The 17,748-nt window shown below is 41.8% G+C and overlaps 2 protein-coding genes across 4 annotated transcripts in view; one reads left to right on the top strand and one right to left on the bottom strand.

Moving 5' to 3' along the window:
- ccdc186 (coiled-coil domain-containing protein 186) overlaps nucleotides 1-2,839 on the bottom strand; it is a 17,011-nt gene extending 14,172 nt beyond the window's left edge. The window contains exons 1-3 of the mRNA XM_079657626.1: nucleotides 2,823-2,839; nucleotides 2,056-2,077; nucleotides 1,341-1,470 (exon numbers count right to left, since the gene is read on the bottom strand). Of these exons, the coding sequence (XP_079513752.1) occupies nucleotides 1,341-1,470; nucleotides 2,056-2,077; nucleotides 2,823-2,824 (154 nt within the window). The 5' untranslated portion in view covers nucleotides 2,825-2,839. The remainder of the gene's footprint in view (nucleotides 1-1,340; nucleotides 1,471-2,055; nucleotides 2,078-2,822) is intronic.
- Nucleotides 2,121-17,748, top strand: tdrd1 (tudor domain containing 1). Of its 3 annotated transcripts, none has more exons than XM_079657623.1 (27): nucleotides 2,121-2,269; nucleotides 2,602-2,784; nucleotides 2,971-3,008; nucleotides 3,102-3,162; nucleotides 3,957-4,004; nucleotides 4,175-4,289; nucleotides 4,442-4,508; nucleotides 4,596-4,676; nucleotides 4,778-4,957; nucleotides 5,066-5,209; nucleotides 5,353-5,518; nucleotides 5,656-5,739; nucleotides 6,224-6,400; nucleotides 6,478-6,585; nucleotides 7,827-7,997; nucleotides 8,495-8,755; nucleotides 11,642-11,773; nucleotides 11,971-12,078; nucleotides 12,362-12,526; nucleotides 12,680-13,012; nucleotides 13,096-13,212; nucleotides 13,314-13,442; nucleotides 15,950-16,117; nucleotides 16,215-16,625; nucleotides 16,817-16,879; nucleotides 17,009-17,052; nucleotides 17,229-17,748. In XM_079657623.1, the coding sequence occupies exons 2-27, from the start codon at nucleotides 2,613-2,615 to the stop codon at nucleotides 17,298-17,300; spliced, it is 3,615 nt and encodes a 1,204-aa protein (XP_079513749.1). In that variant the 5' UTR covers nucleotides 2,121-2,269; nucleotides 2,602-2,612; the 3' UTR covers nucleotides 17,301-17,748. The 3 variants fall into 3 exon arrangements, with proteins under 3 accessions (XP_079513749.1, XP_079513751.1, XP_079513750.1); XM_079657624.1 differs by having other exon boundaries at nucleotides 2,165-2,269; nucleotides 2,605-2,784; XM_079657625.1 differs by lacking the exon at nucleotides 3,957-4,004.

Raw genomic sequence — 17,748 nt, 5'->3', positions numbered from 1 at the left:
TTCCACATGGTTATTTGCAAGAGGATTTGTTAACAAAAGGACCACATAACAAAGAGTCATAACCAACAGACACACACTAAGCTGTTTGGTCTTATCAACACCTGTTACGTGGGTTACACTTGTTGGTCTGTGGCGCTGTATGTCATACAACTTAGATAGGTATTTTAGATCATGACAAAGCCTCACCCTAATGCAATTATCTTTCAAATCTCTCATGACACACTTGGTAGGATTTGATTATGGAAAAGAACTGTACGATGTTTCTCAAGTACAGTATACAATTGAAGCAATATGAAAAACTGTATCTCCTAATAATAATAATAAAGCTTTATTTATATAGCACTTTCCTAAGGGATGACCAATGGTACATGATGAACACGTGTTGGTATTTACATGTCTACTTTTAAGAATATGAAATACAACATTTATGGATTAGCTTGATGACACTTTTCTTGGTCACTTTATGTGAGGGATTTAAATTAACAGGCCACTAAACCTCTTCACACCAGAGACATGGAAATGGTTAATAAACAAAGTCCTCCCGTCTCATACTTAAACATTCAGTCATGTGTTGAACCTCATATATCAAATATAAGTTAAACATTATCCCCATGGCTTTTAGTTTTAGATATTGCATTTGAAAGATGATATGCAACACTATGTTTCCTGATCCTGAATCACACCAGAACAATTTGTCATTGCTTTTTCCGTATCATCTAATCCGTACTCTCTACAGTTTTTCCATAACTACCGCATTACGTTAATGAGTAATAGGTAGATCATAGCCACATATATCCAGCCAATTAAGCTTATCGCGTAAATGGTGAAAGCACAACAGATAAAAACACACACTGGCGTTGATGCTCTTTCGACAGGTGTCATGCCATCAATGTCAAAATGAGTGAACATAATAATCAGTAACCAGCCGAATCAAAATACACGATTTACGTTTTCATGCCTTGGGTAGGTGACTGTGTAGTTAGATAGCAGCAGGCCGAAGTGCCATTTGTATTTACTGTCGTTTTATTAACAGTTCGGTTCATTTAACGATAGCCATACCAATGCTAACTTAATCTTGCTAGCTGCTTAGTTAACCAAAACAAGGTATTAGTGACACGATTTGCATAACGTAACACATATGATACCAATAATGGGTGGTTCAAATGTATGTTACGCATAAGTGCAGACTGACATATTGTATGGATCCACTGCTTACTGTAGCTAGCTAAGCTAACGTTGATAAGAGAGGCGTTAGCTACACTGCAGCTAGCGAAACTAACGCTGCAATCCAACATACAAGACACATGACGCTTAATAAACATGATTATATTTTCACCTACCGAATGCAAAAAGCCCATGTTGTAATCCAATGCGATCGAACCGGTATAAGGGATAACTTTGAGCTTTCTGCCTTAACAGCTGATAGCCCCAACAAGTCACTTTGATATGACACATCAACAAATATGGCCACTGCGGGAGAAATGATGAGGAGATATAAACCAATCAGAGACCAGTGAGAAGTTACGTCAGTCTGACGTAAACGCATGGCAGGTACACCTCCACATTAAATGTGCTCCCATTTTATAGCCTTCCTTTTCTGTTTTTTCTTTTCCTCTTTATTATTTCTACTATTACAGCTACCCTATGTTGTTATGTTGTACCCTGCTACCATGCCGGTTCTGTCTCAAGTTGTTATTATGCCTAAATGTTTACTGTTTTGTCTTAATGTCAAACGTCACAAGTTAAATTGTTATAAAAAAGAGAAAAAGGTAAACTTTCACATGATTTTATAGATTTACAGACACGTTAATATTTTAACAATTAACAAAGAAAAAAACACGTAATACAACATGTCACATACTGTTGATGTGATACATGTACTGACTTGCAGCCCATGATTATTGTACTGATACATTATTTGACTGAAATGCAATTAATAAAGTCAGTGTGCATTGTGCAATGACTGAGTGACAAAGCCAGCAATCAATGCACATGATGGAGAGGTTGCAGGCATGAGCACTAACAATATTTTCAAGTCACTTAAATTCCTCATACCTCCAAGGCCAATCTGTTGTTCCTATAATTAAAAAAAAGCAATTATCATTTTGGATATGTATGGATACCAATGTCACAGCTTAATATTAACCCAATACAAATATATTTATCCTGACCACACCCCATGGACCACACCCTTTGAGCATAGACCTACACACAATCCAGTGCGCATGTGTTCGGCACTTTCACCCATTCTGCCAGCACGTGCACTCAGGTAACAACTATTGGCTGCGCAATATTAATCTATAAAGTGTATATATATTTCATTATTTGGTGGTTTATAATTACAACTGTGTCGTATAACAACATTACTCCAGTATATTGTTCAACGTTATGTTCAACTGTCGCCGTGTAATTTGCTAAAAGTAGCTAGCGGGCTAACATCAGTCCCAGCTAAGTGAAACGTTAGCGGGTCAATGCTGATTAGCTAGCTAAAAACGCACGTGTTCTCCCTGAGAGGAGCATGACGATGCTTTTGTTCACTTTTTATACTTGAAATATACTTTTAATAAACTGTCTAACATAACCGAATATTTTTAACATTAGCAGCTGCCGCCATGCACCGCCCATTTGCTTCAAACTTTGTTCGACCTAACCTGCCTCTGAGGAAGCCATTGTCGAGCCCCTTCGCTCCTGTCGGCCCGAGGCTTCGGCCTCGGACCAGACCTCAGGCTCCCACCATGTCCGATGCAACACCTGTGCAGCCCCTGTTAGGTGCCGTTGAAGACGGTAATCATTGCAATCATTAGCCGAAAGGCTTTTATTACATGAGACACCTGCCGGGAATACCTGTTTTTTTCTAATCTGGACAACTGTACAATGCAATTAGTAACTGCAGCGCAATACCACGTTAACTGTAAAGCATGGAAATTGTATTACTTTGGCCCTTATTTGTTCATTTATCTTTTTTTGCAGGCCCTACAAATGCACCAGTCAGCATGGATCAACCTGTAGTATGTAACAACTTTACTGTTCTTTATGATTAGATTAATTAATATGTTTTGCTGTACATTGCCATTTTCCACATTTTCTTTCCCTTTTAATAGATGTTAGGATCCATGCCGCCAGCACTGGTGGTATACTTCTGCAACTTCTGTGGTCAGAAAGGTAATGTTGTAGTAAAATGGCATGTAAAGTTCAGGGGGTGGCATTGGGATATATATTTTTTAAATCCTCTGAAGCAGACCAAGAGAGGAGCTGTGGATTATTGTTATTGATTAAAGGTGACCTATCATGCAAAATGCACTTTTGTACGTCTTTTATACATGAATATGTGTCCCCGGTGTTCCAGGGAACTCACCAAGTGTCAGAAAACACAACCCTCTCTATTTTCCTCCATACTCAAATCTCTTAAAAAGGGGCTGCAACGGATCTGATGCATACTGATCCAGATTTGAACACTTCTACTACTTCACAGAAGTGGCACTAGGCTATTGGGCCAACTCCACCAATCAGGAGCCATGGACATTGCCGTTCGAAAGCGCTGGAGACGCTGTAGTACACATGCCAGGCCTGTAGATGGTGCTGTTCTCACAGAATCAGCCCATGCAAAGACAGTGTTAAATTGAGCGAAATAAGGAATGGCTAAAATGCATGATCTGTTTGGTATTTTGAAAAATAAAAAGTATAAATATGCCTTATATAGGTATGGTCCTACACTATATTATTCAAATATAGCATGATAGGTCCACTTTAATGCATCAGTGTTTCTTAGGGTCAAAAACACTACACTCACAGCTTAAAATGAGAGCGTTCAGTTTATTTAGTAAAAGAGCAAATGTTCAATGTGAAAAGTTACAGTAGATATAGATGAGTTGCAATTTGGTGCTATAGTTTTATATATATATTAAAACAAATAATATAACAAATAAAATAAAAATGTATAACATTTTGAATTTCAGGGGGAGCGGGGTTCCCTTTGCAGGGCACAGCGCCCCTCCAAGACAATGGTAGGGGAAACACCGGTCGAGAATGATCAATTATTGAGTCAAAACAAAAACAATTTTGATGACCTTTACTAGATAATTCCTTCTTACCACTTAGAAAAGTTTTGATGGTGCATATTTCTATTTAAATCTAATACAATTAGCAATCTAATTAATAAATGTTCACGTGACAGGAAGTGTTCGATGTAAGCGCTGCAAGAAGACGTCCTACTGCTCTGTGGTGTGTCAGACAGAAGATTGGAAGGCACACAGACACATGTGCAAGTCCATTGATCCAGAACCTGCAAAGTAAGCTGGGTCAACCCTAAGTGCTACTTACTGTCAGCTGTGATGATTTTCTAATTAAAGCAAATATCAATATGTGATTCACCAGTCAAGAATAGATTTATTATATATTGTCCAATAGATAATGTGCACTGACACGTTTCTTTTAATCTCAGAGAGAAATCTCAGGAAACTGAAGCTTTGCCAGTGACGGGAGACCAAGCTAGCATGCTTGAGTCTAAGGTATTTGCAGATTTGAAATAGGCCAATGTGAATGATTTGTGATCAATGTTTGTTATGTATGTTAAACCTCTTTCTTCTTTTTTTAAGCAATGTGATGCATCCAGCCTCGAGAGGGTCTTTTTTAAGGACTTGCATATGACAAAAAGTATTAAGGGAACAGACATCCAGGTATAACATATCCAGTTGCCCTTCATTTGTAAGACTGATCCAACCAACTTTTAAAAATACTAACATGCAATGACTTTGTTGTGATTTTGTTTGGTTGTCAGGCATCTGTTGTAGAGTTCTACAGCCCTGGCAAGTTCTTCATCCTTGCCCAAAGTCCTGAGCTGCTGGTCGCTCTTCAAAGAATCAGCAGAGAACTTCAGAAAACGTACAGCTGCTCATCAGTGACAACATACGTACCCCACGTTGGAGAGGTCTGCGGGGTTAAATTCTGTTTTGACATGGTGAGCAGAGGCCTCTCGATGAAATCACTGAAAAAGTTGAATATACCGATTGGCTCAATCATTGCCTGTATCACTTGTATGTTTCACTCTATTTGTGTGTGTTTGTAGAACTGGTACCGAGGCCTTGTCCAGACTTTGGCTGCTGACCAGAAGACAGCTAAAATCCTTTACATTGACTTTGGCAATGAAGAGAATGTCCCTGTGGACAGGATCAAGCCTCTTGCAGCTAATGTTCCGCCATTTTGTCCATGTGTAAGTGCATTTACGCTCCACTATATACCGTTTTTAAGCATGGCAAAGATAAAACACTGTCACAACATACAATTCACTTAGACAGTCTTTCAGTGTCTTACAGCTAGCATGATGACATTAGCAATTGCATCTATCATTCCCAGGCAATGGAGTGCCGTATTGCAGGGGTGGTGCCTGTGACTGACAGCTGGTCAGCCGAGTGCTGTTTGTCAGTGAAACGGCTCTTGGCCGGCAAGACTGTGACTGTTAAGCTCGAGGAAACCCTAGAAAATGGTCGCATTCATGCTGTGGATATCCTGCTTTCCATGGGTAGGTTATACAAAGTTGGAAAATGATGAAATCATGGGTAATTAATGGTTTAAGTGTTATTTGTGATAGAGATACAGAGGAAAGGATTTGCAAACGTTTAAAGCCATACATAAAACTCTTTATCTTTTGTCTTCTAGGAAAGAAGTTGAGCGCATTCCTCCTGGAGCATGGATATGCAGCAGTGGAAACAGTCAGCGAAACACCAACTCGCCAAGAAATAAGTAAGCCATATGTGCTTAGCCACCCAATCTGAAATCAGTCTGCAGAACAGGGCTGTGACATAAGGGATATAGCTGGGGAGATAACTTCATCCATCCCTGTTACACGATTCAAGAGTCAATCGTTTGCACATCAACAGAAGTTTATTTGGAATTTATTCCTGTGCGCTCAACAAAAACAAAACATTACGCATAATTCACAAGTGTCCAAAAACACTGCAATACAATATTCTCACAACAATGAATGCAACCATATGGCTCATAGCCTCAAAGAAGTTACACAACACCACAGTTTGCTGAAATATCTAATATACAGATGCCTTTTGCGGTATCAAAAGAAATGAAAGTCACTTAATTTTACAGACAGATTTGAAGGATATATAAATATGACAAATCATTGAGTCTCTGATTTAATGGAATTCTTGCCCTTCTGCGTTTGTTGTGTTTTTGCTATCAATTTAGGTAAGTAAAGTTTGTTTTCCCTCAGATGCCATGGTGAGTGCATCCTTGGAGAACTTCAGGCGTTGCTCTGATGGAAAGGATGACAACACTTGGGCTCAGCCCCCGGAGCCCCTCACACAGGCGGTGGGCGACTCCTTCTCTGTTGTGGTCACCCACCTCCAGTCACCCGATGACATCATCATACAGAAGGTGGAGAACGCTGGTAAGTAGCATTTCATCTGGTACTACAAACGCACCATCCAAACCTATATCTTTAACTTGTGAGCTTTTGTTTTACAGGAGTCATTCAGGACTTGCAGCTGAAGCTGAGGGAGCACGGCAGCCAGACCCCGACCCCCCAGAACTTCAGACCAGCCCCCGGCACAGTTTGCTGTGCTCAGTTCTCAGGTATAACATATACACAGGAGTAACATTGAAACCTAGTTGTTGTGTATTTGCAATTTAAAAACAGACAAGTCAAATCAAGCAATCTGATTGGTTCTTAGCCGTGATATACTGAGCGTATACCACGGGTAGAATTGTAAGTTGCTTTTCACAACATGTCAGTATCCCTCCGCGTCTAAGAAAAACAGTTGGGCTGGAACAAGAAAGCAGCGGAGAAGTAACGGGGCAGAAACCCTCCTTTTTATGCAGCGGTCCAGACATAGACATCAAACGGCAAAAAATATTCAGTGTGCAGTTCCTTTGGCCTTAGGGCATGGATATCACAGGGATACTCTTTCCAAGGTTTGACATAATGAATTGTGCTACTTTTAAAGCCAAAACACCATCGACCAATCAGATTGCTTGATTTGACTTGTCAGTTTTATAAATATATTTGCATTTCTTCCGTTACGAAACAAACTTACAAAGCATCAAATGGAAACATTTAAGATTAACTTCGACCTCCGGGGGGGTCTTACTATGGAGGAGTGGATTGAGCAGTGCCTATCTCAAGAAAAAAAAGCACCTAAACGACGACATGCAGAGCTACGTGAAGAGCAGGTAGACCAACTGGAAAAGTACCACCATTCAAAAGCTTTCTGATGCGGGTTTTGAAACAAAGCAGAGAAATGATGACCGTAGTGGCCACAGGTGCGAAAGCTCTCTCCAGAGCTACTGGAAGCCCAATCTCGGGGACCGGAGAAAGTGGAGCAATATTCTCGCCACGCCAAGCAACAGCCTCGAACAACCTCAACCTATACAAGTGACCACGTAAGCCATGCTACTGATGCTGGACAGTTTTTCAGTGGATGCACAATAAACAGCAACATACACATTAATGTAAATAAACAGCCAAATAATGGATCAACGCTCTCTGTCTAATATGTTCGCTAGCTGTTAGTGTTGTTGCATAGCAACCACCTCGCATGTTTTGTGCAGAAGGCAACGGAGGCACTATTTTATTTTGAACATCATTATTTACTAATAAAAACTATTTAAATTAGAGTGTGTATTTTTCTTTCATATTGCCACACTTGGTAACCGTTTTATAAAAGCAATAGCTCACGACAGGCCGTGAGCTATTGCTTAAGTATATCCCTCTTATAAATGTGCTAAAGTGATTTAAATAATAATATCAAATGTAGTATTTGGTTGACATGCGTTGTTACCCAAGGCTCTGACCTCTGTGTTTTTGTTTTCTCCAGAGGACAAGCAGTGGTACAGGGCCAAAATTCTGGCCTATTCATCAGAGGAGCGTGTCTGTGTGGGCTACCTAGATTTTGGCAACTCTGAGGAGGTGGAATTAGGCCACCTGCGGCCTATCAGCTCCTCACTGCTGGCCCTGCCCATGCAGGCTGTGCCGTGTGGTCTAGCAGGTAATGTATGCACCACAAAGCACATGTTTAATGGTTACAACTTACTAAAGTGTGCTAAATTGTTTGAGGGATCTGCTTTGAGTGACAGGCCTAAATAATGTTTTCATTGTTTTCCTCATTCATTCTTTAGTGGCCTTCAACAACCGCAAAAATCCGGTTTGTTTTTTAGAGCTATTTTTTCAGTTTGCCTTTCGTTTGCTCAAGACTAATTAAGCAAATCCTTCTATTTATCTCCAATAGCTATAAAATGTCTCTTGTATTTATACATTTATTTTCCTAGAACAAATATATCTACAATGCCCCTGAAGCAGTTTGCTATTTAAATATGAATTTGATGTGAGTAGGTTCTATGGGTTCTATGGCATAAAGTTAAGGTTTTGCAAAGCATTTGAGGATTTTGTTTGCAGAGTTAAACACAAACTTAAAACCACAAATGTATATCTGAAACGATCTGTCACTCAAACCTTCTCAATCCTCTTTCACTGGTCTCTTTCCAGGGGTGCAGCCTGTGGGGGAGGTCTGGTCTGAGGAGTGCCTGCTGGCTCTGCAGCGAAGGGTATCCAATCGAATACTGCGCGTGGAAATCCAGAGAGCACTCGATAACAAAGCTTTGGTGGCCATGATTGATGAGGCCAGTGATCCTCAGGCCAATGTCGCCGAGCTGCTGATGGCAGCAGGCTTCGCTGTACCTGCTCCTCTTCCGCCAACCAGCAGTGAGCAGCAGGCTGAGCAGACACCTGCTGCTGCAGAACCACACGGTGGGATGTCTAAAATGATGATGTTACTTGATATGATCATTATATAAAGGTATGTCTAAAACAGTGAGAAAAATCCCCCAAAAAAAACAATTATTTAAAAAAATATTTTATTTAAAATAGTTGAGAACAAACTACAAAGATGACTATTTCTACCTTCCCAGATATTGGACATAAAGCTGATAACAATTTATTTGAGTCTGAATATTCTATCACAGGGCTTTTTTTTTTCACGAAACTGTCTCAGGGCTTCTTAATATTTTACAACAATATTAATGTGCCATACCCACTTAACGGGAAGAAACTCAGCTAACACAATTTTTAGTTAAACGAAATGCAACTCAAACGCCAAGCCTCTGAATTAGCACTAAGCGCAAAAATGCTAACGCGCAGAACTCATGGTATAAATACTTTATTACTTATCGGATCTGCACAAACAATCAGCTAGCAAGCCTAGATTCCACAGATTCTAGGGGTGTAAGTATTATCACTGAGCGATCAAAACTCGCGGCAAGGGAAGCAAACTCAGACATCACACAACGTAGCTTTACGGGACCAAAACGGAAAATAATTCTTACCGTTGCTGTTTTCTGATCAAAAGTTGTGTTCAATGGCATTAAAACGCATAAAACGCTGCCGAAGGTTAATCCAATGTTTCTGTGTCACTTTGAAATTATTACTGATAATCCATCATCCCATTTTTGTCAAACAGAGATTTCATATTACCGTAATTTTTGGACTATAAGCCGCGCCTTTTTTTCCATTTTTCTACCCTGCGGCTTATATAACGGTGCGGCTGATCTATGGATTTTTACAGCTAACGGCCACTAGGGGACCTCCTAAATCTATGGATTTTACAGGTTACAGTCCACCACCTTTAACTTTATGGGCTCTATGGCCGGTCCGCGCCCCCACCTTTAAGTGGCGGGCTCCAGCAGGAAAAGCTGGAGGCCGGAAAAGAGTGAGACAGGTAGTGCGCAAAAGTAAAAGTGGAACCGAGAGTGGTACGAGAGACAGAACGAGAGCAAGACAGACAGACATTACGAGAGCGAGATAGTTTGTCCCCGTACCACTGGTTGAAAACCACTGCTGTAGATCACTGCCGGTACGTGCGCTGGGAGCGCACCGTTTAAGTTTGACAGTTGAAAAGTTTGTGTGTCTGAAACGCTATGTGATACAGTACAGTTTACACAGCACATGTTCTGTAGCTACTATTGCACTAAATGCTAACACTTGAATACGTTATGCAAATATGCAACTTGTTTGTTGAAATGTTAATAAATGGGAGCTTCCTCAAACAGCCATCTCTTTCCCGACAATCCCCTCTGTGCACGAACCCTTACATATGGTAATTAAACATTAAAACACCTGCGGCTTATAGTCCAGTGCGGCTTATATATGTACACATCATTCAATTTAGCTGCTGCGGCTTATATTCAGGTGCGCCTTATAGTCCGAAAATTACAGTAGATGTTATTAGCACTATTAGAGCTACAACCCAGCTTCCGGCTTTGGGCATTCTGGCTACGCATCACTCATTCACCAATGGGTAATGTTTAGATGGCTTTTAGGAACTTCCCCTCGATTCTATTGGCTCTAACGGTTCAAAAGAGGTGTCAATCATCAAAATCGACCAAGGGGGGCCAGAGATATGGCAAATGACCCCAGAATAGGGGTTTCACCAACTAGTCGACTAGTCGACTACCTTTACCACTAGTCGGCGCTGTAGGCCCTAGTCGACTAGTCGTGGAAAAAAATGGAGGTAAACGAGGTGCTGCAAAATGCTACAAAACAAGTCCGACATTCTTATGTATGGCAGTACTTCAACGAAGATGTAACCAACTCCACAGTGAAGTGTCAGTTGTGTACAGCTGTACTGAAGTACAACAAAAATAAATCTGTTATGCGCAACCATCTGAAGAAGAAACACCCGCTGCCGATGGCTAGCACTAGCAGTAATGCTAGCACCAGTGAGCAACGGGCCGGCGTCAGCACTGAACAGAGGCAAACGAACAGCAAGAAAACACGGGTCAACAGTGATGCGGATGATGAGCTACGGGATTACTGCCAGCGGACACCGCATATCCCCACAATGGATAATCCACTGGAGTGGTGGGCAGAAAACGTGCACCGCTTCCCCCGCTTTCGAGGAGCTACCTGGCTATTCCAGCCACAAGCACCCCGAGTGAGAGGGTTTTTTCCCTGGCAGGCAACACTATCACCCGAAAGTGGTCAAGCCTCCTTCCCTCACATGTCGATGCGTTGGTGTTCAAACCAAACCAAAAATATGGAAAGTTGGACGTTATCGTGGAGGACAGCGAATAAAGTGTTGCGCACTGGATTTACGTGGCATTTATGTAAACAAGAGTTTTTTGCTGTCGATTTTGGTGAGTCCAGTGTTTGTTATTTACTCAGCCATGTAACACAAATTAAAATGCAGTGTTTAATGTTACTGTATGAGTTCCAATAGAAAATACAGTTGTAAACCTCTCTTTGTGTGTCTCTATTATGACGTAACGACTAGTCGACTACTATTTTGAAAAACTAGTCGACTAGTAAATATTAGTAGTTGTGAAACCCCTACCCCAGAAGTGGTTTTATTTTTCTAAATCTCTCTAAAAAGGTCAAATGTCACTTGTTTTGCATCAAACTTGATACAAGATTCTTATTATGTTATAGTTTGGATTTGTAAAGCTTTTAGTCTACTATCCCATCATTCAAGGGTGGTTTTCACTATAAGTCAATTGTTTTGGGAATGTCATTTTCGAGCCTAACAGGTTAAACAGAGAATTTGATGACGACTTTATAGTTTTGACTATAATATACATAATGTAAGTAGCCAGACAGTACGGCATGTCATGTATAATGTTGTTTGAATATGCTCTTCAGTGCCCCCCCCAGCCTGTGAGCCTCTGGTGTGGTCGTGTGCTGAGCTTCCCAGTGACGGCCAGACAGTGGCGCTGCTGGCCAGCGTGGTGGAGAATCCTCTGGAGTTTTACTGCCGCATCAACAATCCCACAGGTAGTGTTGTTTGTCCATCATAGGGGGCTGTAGATTATTTCATAATTTACTGCACTCCCAGAATGATGGACATAAATTAACGTATTTTAATTGATGTATTGTGCCAAGCTTATGTTCATTTCATTTCCATCTAAGATTTGATGATTTGCTACTATTATACTTTAATGTGTCCTTTTTCTCATCTTGTCCATTGTCAGACCATCAGCGACTGATAGAGCTGGGCGTTGAGTTGAAAAAGCATTGTGAGGCACAAGCCTCCCCTTTTGAGCCCGAAGTGGGGGAGCCCTGCTGTGCCATGTTTCCTGGTGAGATCATTGACTGAACACTGTTGAAACATAAAGGGCTTGAAACGTTGGCATTCAAGTCAGAACAAGATATTCATTGATCTTGGTTTACAATGCTCTCTGGATCAATGTATTGTTTTTAAATTCAATGCAGTTTTTACATTTCATCTACAAGTTGAATGCATGATCTGTTGACAAATGGAACTTTTCAAACAACCTCTATCAGATTATATTCAGAATTCTCCTTTTTATTTTCTGTTTTTCTGGGATTTACTTTAACATGATGAGCTTTCTCGCTCCCCAGGTGATGGAGAGTGGTATCGGGCTTTGGTCAATGAGCTGGCTGAAGAAGTGTCTGTAAACTTTGTGGACTATGGTTATACCATGAAAGTGGAAAAGAACCACATTCGATCCATTACACCTGGACTCCTGACTCTACCCTTCCAGGCAATTCGCTGCTGGCTCACAGGTAGGTGTGAGAGAGGGAGGAGAGTGTGAATAAGAAAGGAAATGAATTCCTTTTCTCCATGATGAGAAAGTAGCAGAGGGTGTTTCTGGGGGGCATTTTCACCCAGGTTGTGTGGTTTCTCACAAAGCTTGTGTGTGTTGTGTTTGGACTCAGGTGTGCAGCCCCTGGGATCTGAGTGGAGCAGTGAAGCAGTGCTGTGGTTCCAGAATCTTGTGGACGGCGAGCAGCTCTCTGCACGTGTCCTCTCTCTCACTGAACAAGGCTACGGTGTGGAGCTGGAGAGCAGAGGGCACAATGTGGCCGCTGCTCTTATCTCGGAGCAACTAGCCATAGGTCCTGGAGGGATTCCCAAAGAGACAACCTCAGACTCTGGACACCAAGAGAAAACAAAGGAACATAAAGAGACCCAAATAATTGTGCAAGCCTCCACACCGACAGGAGCCAAAGAGATACCAACTGAAGGGCCGACTGCAATGCCGTCAGAAGGTCAGATGGAGGGCCAAAAGGTGAAAAGGAATGGTTGATGTTTTTAGCTGCCTTGTTGCAATTATGTGTTGTTTTTGTCATAGTCCCATCTTTCCCAGTGGACTGGAAGACAGTGGAGCTGCCTCTTAACGACACCTTTCAGCCCTGCTTTGCAGCAGTAACCAGTCCTTCCCTCTTCTACCTGCTCGCCCCCAGCCAGGGTAAGAACACTTGGATTTTTCCCCCCGTCTGTCATAAGAAGATGCACAAATGGTTAAACGTTACCACTCTGTTGTTGTTATTGTGGTGTCTTGTTGTGCAGTGGACCACCAGAAGCTTCAGGAGGTGATGACGGAGCTGGCTGTGTACTGCAGCAACATCCAGGCCTCCTTATCCTCCACTGTCCTGAGCAGACCCACAGCTGGAGCTGCCTGCTGCGCCCAGTTCTCTGGTGAGGAACACTTATGGCGCGTTCACACTACAGCGCGGAGCTCGCTTTAAGCGTGCCGAGCCGTGCGGGGCCTGTTCTTGGTTGTGCTTACACTTAGCCTAGTTCCGGCCTGGGGCTACTTTTTCACCTTTTTTCTGGCCCGACTAAATCGTGGTTCTATCGAGGCCAACAAACAGGGCTGAGTCGGGCTGAGTTTGCTAAACTAGAGAGAGAATCGCTGTCAAGGGGGCTACAACTACAACAAGATGAACATATTTGACCGTGATTTAATTGTAATACACGTTTCAAAATGATGCAGAAGTAACACCATACTGATACCGGTTAGTAAAAACCATGAATTAATGCTTTGACAAGTCTGCAGACAGATGGCAGGCGAAAAACCTTTTAAAATGCGTGTGTTCTAAATGGAGCTTGGCTAAGCTAACGTTATATATGCTCCGACCGTCCACACTCACAACAACGGCCAACAGACATAAATAAACCAGCGACTGTATTCGCCATGACACAGACAGTCTGTGGTTTGTACTTGTTTAACTTTTGTCTAGTTTCTGAACAGATATGAAGAGCTCTGAGTGCTAAGAGCTAACGGCTGTGTGGTTTTTCTGGGGCGCTCATTGAAGGTGATGTCACGGCTCCGCCTACACTGCGCTACTATAGATCAGGGGTACTCAAATACAAATCTTAAAGATCCAACATTTTTTTTTCAATAAGACAAAGTAGTGTAGCTTTACACACCGTCTTATTTGACTTTCTCAGGACTTAAAACTGTTTTTGGGGCGCAGACCCCCACAAAGAAAAACATATATTTACACACGTAAGGTCATCATCTTAACTGTTTTGTATGCTCATCCGTGAGCAGAGCATCAAGTTGACATGTCTATTACAGCTGAATGCGGCGATTACCATCTTGTTCAGCAAAACGCCCTACTGTGCCTCTGATTCGCAGACTGTTGGTGGGGGAAAAAAACACTGACGGGATGCTGAATGTGATTGGACCAATGCGTTGACAGACAAAGACAGACAGTGGAACAGTCGGGCATGCAGAGTGCTGTTTGTTGTTGGACATAGCGGAACATTTTGACTTGTGGCGATGTCTCGCAGATAACACATATGAAAAGTATAATTTGCTCAGAGTCCAGAGACAGTTGTGGTTCGGTCCAGAGTCTGGACTTTGAGGATGCCTGCTATAGATACTACCCCAGTTCCTAAACTGTAATGTGAGCGCAGCATTAAAGTGAGCCAGGCCTAATAAGGCCTAACCAAACCCAGCGAGGCCTGCAGTGTAAATGCGCCATTAGTGATTCCATGAAAACATTTTGTACCCCATACCAGGATAACACCAGAAATAAACTTAGATCATGTCAAGTTGTCCTGCTATAAATAGATAGACAGAAGGTACTTACTCAAACTGTAACACTCACTGCTATAACATGCAAATCTCTCCTGCTGCCGTAGACATGCACATGCTTGCCATGACCCCTTAAAACCACTAGATGTCAGACAGGTAAATGATTAGTGAACGACTGTGTGCGCAGACTTTGGATTTCATGGCAGTTCTCATGCTATCATTATATTAGGCACAGTTTTTACTAAAGAGAACTCCTCAGTAAAAAGTCATAAATGCGATGCAATTCCAATCTGTCCTTGCTTAAAAGCCAACATATTGATGTTGAATATTTAAACCTGTTTTTGTTTTTAAGCCAATATGATATAATCTTGTTTGAGAAAATGTGAGACTAGATGAAAGTTGAGTTAAAGGCATTTTTTAAATAAATATTTGATAAATAGATACTGTCAGCGGGGAAAACCCCATCACTTACACGGTATGATTCCCACACATTGTTAGATGATAACAGGCCGGAGACCGTACGAGGACAAAACAACTGATCCATCATTGGGCTTTAACTCTGAGGAAACACACAGTCTGCCATCATGAATTTTTAAGTTGGCTCTTTGACTATTCTGTAGACCCCACCTGCAGTTGTTGCCCTGCAGACCTAAACTGGTAATTTGGTGTCTGCTAGTAGATATAATTACACAGCGCGAGTTCTGCGGAGCGTAGGAGCGGTTCTTCTTTAAACACAGCATGCAAGTAGGAGACTATAGCCTGGCATACATTCCTCAGCTAACCACAGGGTCTGTTTTCATGGAGTTTTCAGTGCTGTCTCTCGGTGTGAAGCTGGCAAAAGCTCATCCATTTTTAAGGTCAGCTGTGTAGGTAGAGTTGTCTTTGTCATATCTTTCAGGATGATTTCAAGACTTTCAAAAAGGCCTTGAACCCTGACTATAAACATAATACAGAAATGTGTCAACTAATGGAGATTTGCACGTGGCAAGCCTCATACATTCTTCCAAAATCGAATATAAATACGCAAAAATAACTCTATGGAAGTTGTCGCATGATGGGCAACCGATGTCCCCGTCTAATTATATAATAATCATCTGTTGGTCCTCTCATTACTTTCAAATGATGAACTGTCATCACCCAGTTTGAACTTCACTTTCAGCTGACAATAACTGGTACCGTGCGATGGCCCTTGATGTCGGAGAGAAGGAGATGAGCGTCGTCTACGCAGATTACGGTAACACTGAGAAGGTTCCTTTCTCCCGTGTCCTGCCCATCCCAGCGCGCCTGCTGCAGCTCCCCTTTCAGATCACTCGCTGCACCCTCACTGGTGAGGCTCAGGATGAATGAATGAATTATTTCCATCTTGACCAGTATTCAAAGTTTAGTTTCTAATCACTTCTCCACCGTCCACTCTTTGTTTCTAGGAAAGGAGCACTTCCCTGCAGTGTTTCCAGAGGAGATGCAGCAGATGTTTCACAGCCTGCTGCTGAGCGGCGTCCTCGCCACGGCCCAGTCGTTCGACGGTTCTGCTAACGTGCTCTCTCTCAGCCAGCCCCCGGAGACGGGCGGGGGGGACTTCACTGCCATGCTGCTGGAGGCACTGCAAGCCCAGGCCAAGAGCCCCCCATCTCCCACCCTGAAGGCTGACCACACTGACAGGAGCACATCTCCTGCCAACAGTACAGCTGCACCTGAGTGCCCCCTGCTCACACCTAAACCTGAAGCCCAAAAGGCGACGGAAAACACACCAGCTACCCCCAGCCTAACCATTACCCCAAAGGCGTCCCCCCAGACTCCCCAGCAGAACAAAAATACTCCAGCAGTGTCAGTCAATGGTTGGTCAAATCACAATTTTGATGTTTGTATTATTATTTAGCGATCCATCTTTGCTTTAAGGGCTTACTTGGGTTCAAAATACTGGCCTGATTACCTGGTTCATTAATTGATATAACACTTGATTAATTCTAGGATGGTTTATGTATTATGCTGAAGCTAACAGCCGTTGTAATGGTGTCTCTCTTTTCAGAAGATCCAGTTCAGAACATTATTGCGCAAATGGAGGCTCCATGCAAAACCTCAAAAACTGACGGTATGGTTTTAAATAAGATTAATGATCAATGTTTACAAAAGTTAGACTTCTATCCCACTTTGGTTTTTACAATGAGTTTGTGACTGATCAAGATTGTATAGCATCACCTTTGCTTTTCTGTCTAATTAGATTCTCAGATTCCTGGCTGCTGCTGTCTGAACCTGACGACTAAGGTGGTTTCTCACACATTCTTTTAGAAAGCATCTTTGTTGTTTTTAAAGCCGAGTTAATAGCCATCTTTCACATAACACCATATTGTTATTCATGCTAAGAAGTAGCTTGAGCTGCATTTGACATACAATTGAAATTTGAAGTGCAAATGAATGACATGTTTTGTTCCCTTTCACAGATTGACCACCTGGAACATTTGGTGCAGGAGCAGCTGTCTCTCATCCGGCAGTTAGTCGGAAAGACAAAATAAAATGTACAGAATCCCATTAGTCTTTTAAATCCAGTTCGCAATATTGTTAAAATTAAATTCTGTTATTATATTTCTTCAAAACAAGTTAAATGTGGATGTGGCAGCCTTCCAGCTCTTAATTTAGCTTTTCTAATTTAATCTCCATATCCAGTGTTTAATGTTTTAACCTGTGGTTATTTTATGTTTTAATATTTTTGAAAGTTTTCATTAAAAAAATGCTTTATGCACCTATTACGTTTGTTAAAGTTGCCAGAAAATCAGCAACAAAAGATGTTACACCTCAATTATCCCAGCCTGTGTTTGTCTCCTGTAAGTGTGCTGTAGCACGCGGTGCTGTCATCTGTTCCTCTGTTCTGTCCTAATCACATGTTAAGGTGGGACTTCAGCCTGATTGATTTATGTTTGACATGTGTTTCAGTCTTTACATAAAGGTTCTCTTGACAGTGAA

This window comes from Notothenia rossii, assembly GCF_949606895.1.
Source record: "Notothenia rossii genome assembly, chromosome: 11".
NCBI lineage: Eukaryota > Metazoa > Chordata > Actinopteri > Perciformes > Nototheniidae > Notothenia > Notothenia rossii.
Note: the sequence above shows the minus strand (reverse complement) of the source record. Positions and strands in the feature narration are given on the sequence as shown.

Bases quoted from the DNA above. Each gene is read 5' to 3' on its own strand.
- tdrd1 (XM_079657623.1), top strand. From the start codon at position 2,613: ATGCACCGCCCATTTGCTTCAAACTTTGTTCGACCTAACCTGCCTCTG. The intron at 5,519-5,655 runs GTAGGTTATACA...TTTGTCTTCTAG, and splicing joins GGATATCCTGCTTTCCATGG to GAAAGAAGTTGAGCGCATTC. The intron at 6,586-7,826 runs GTATAACATATA...TGTTTTCTCCAG, and splicing joins TTGCTGTGCTCAGTTCTCAG to AGGACAAGCAGTGGTACAGG.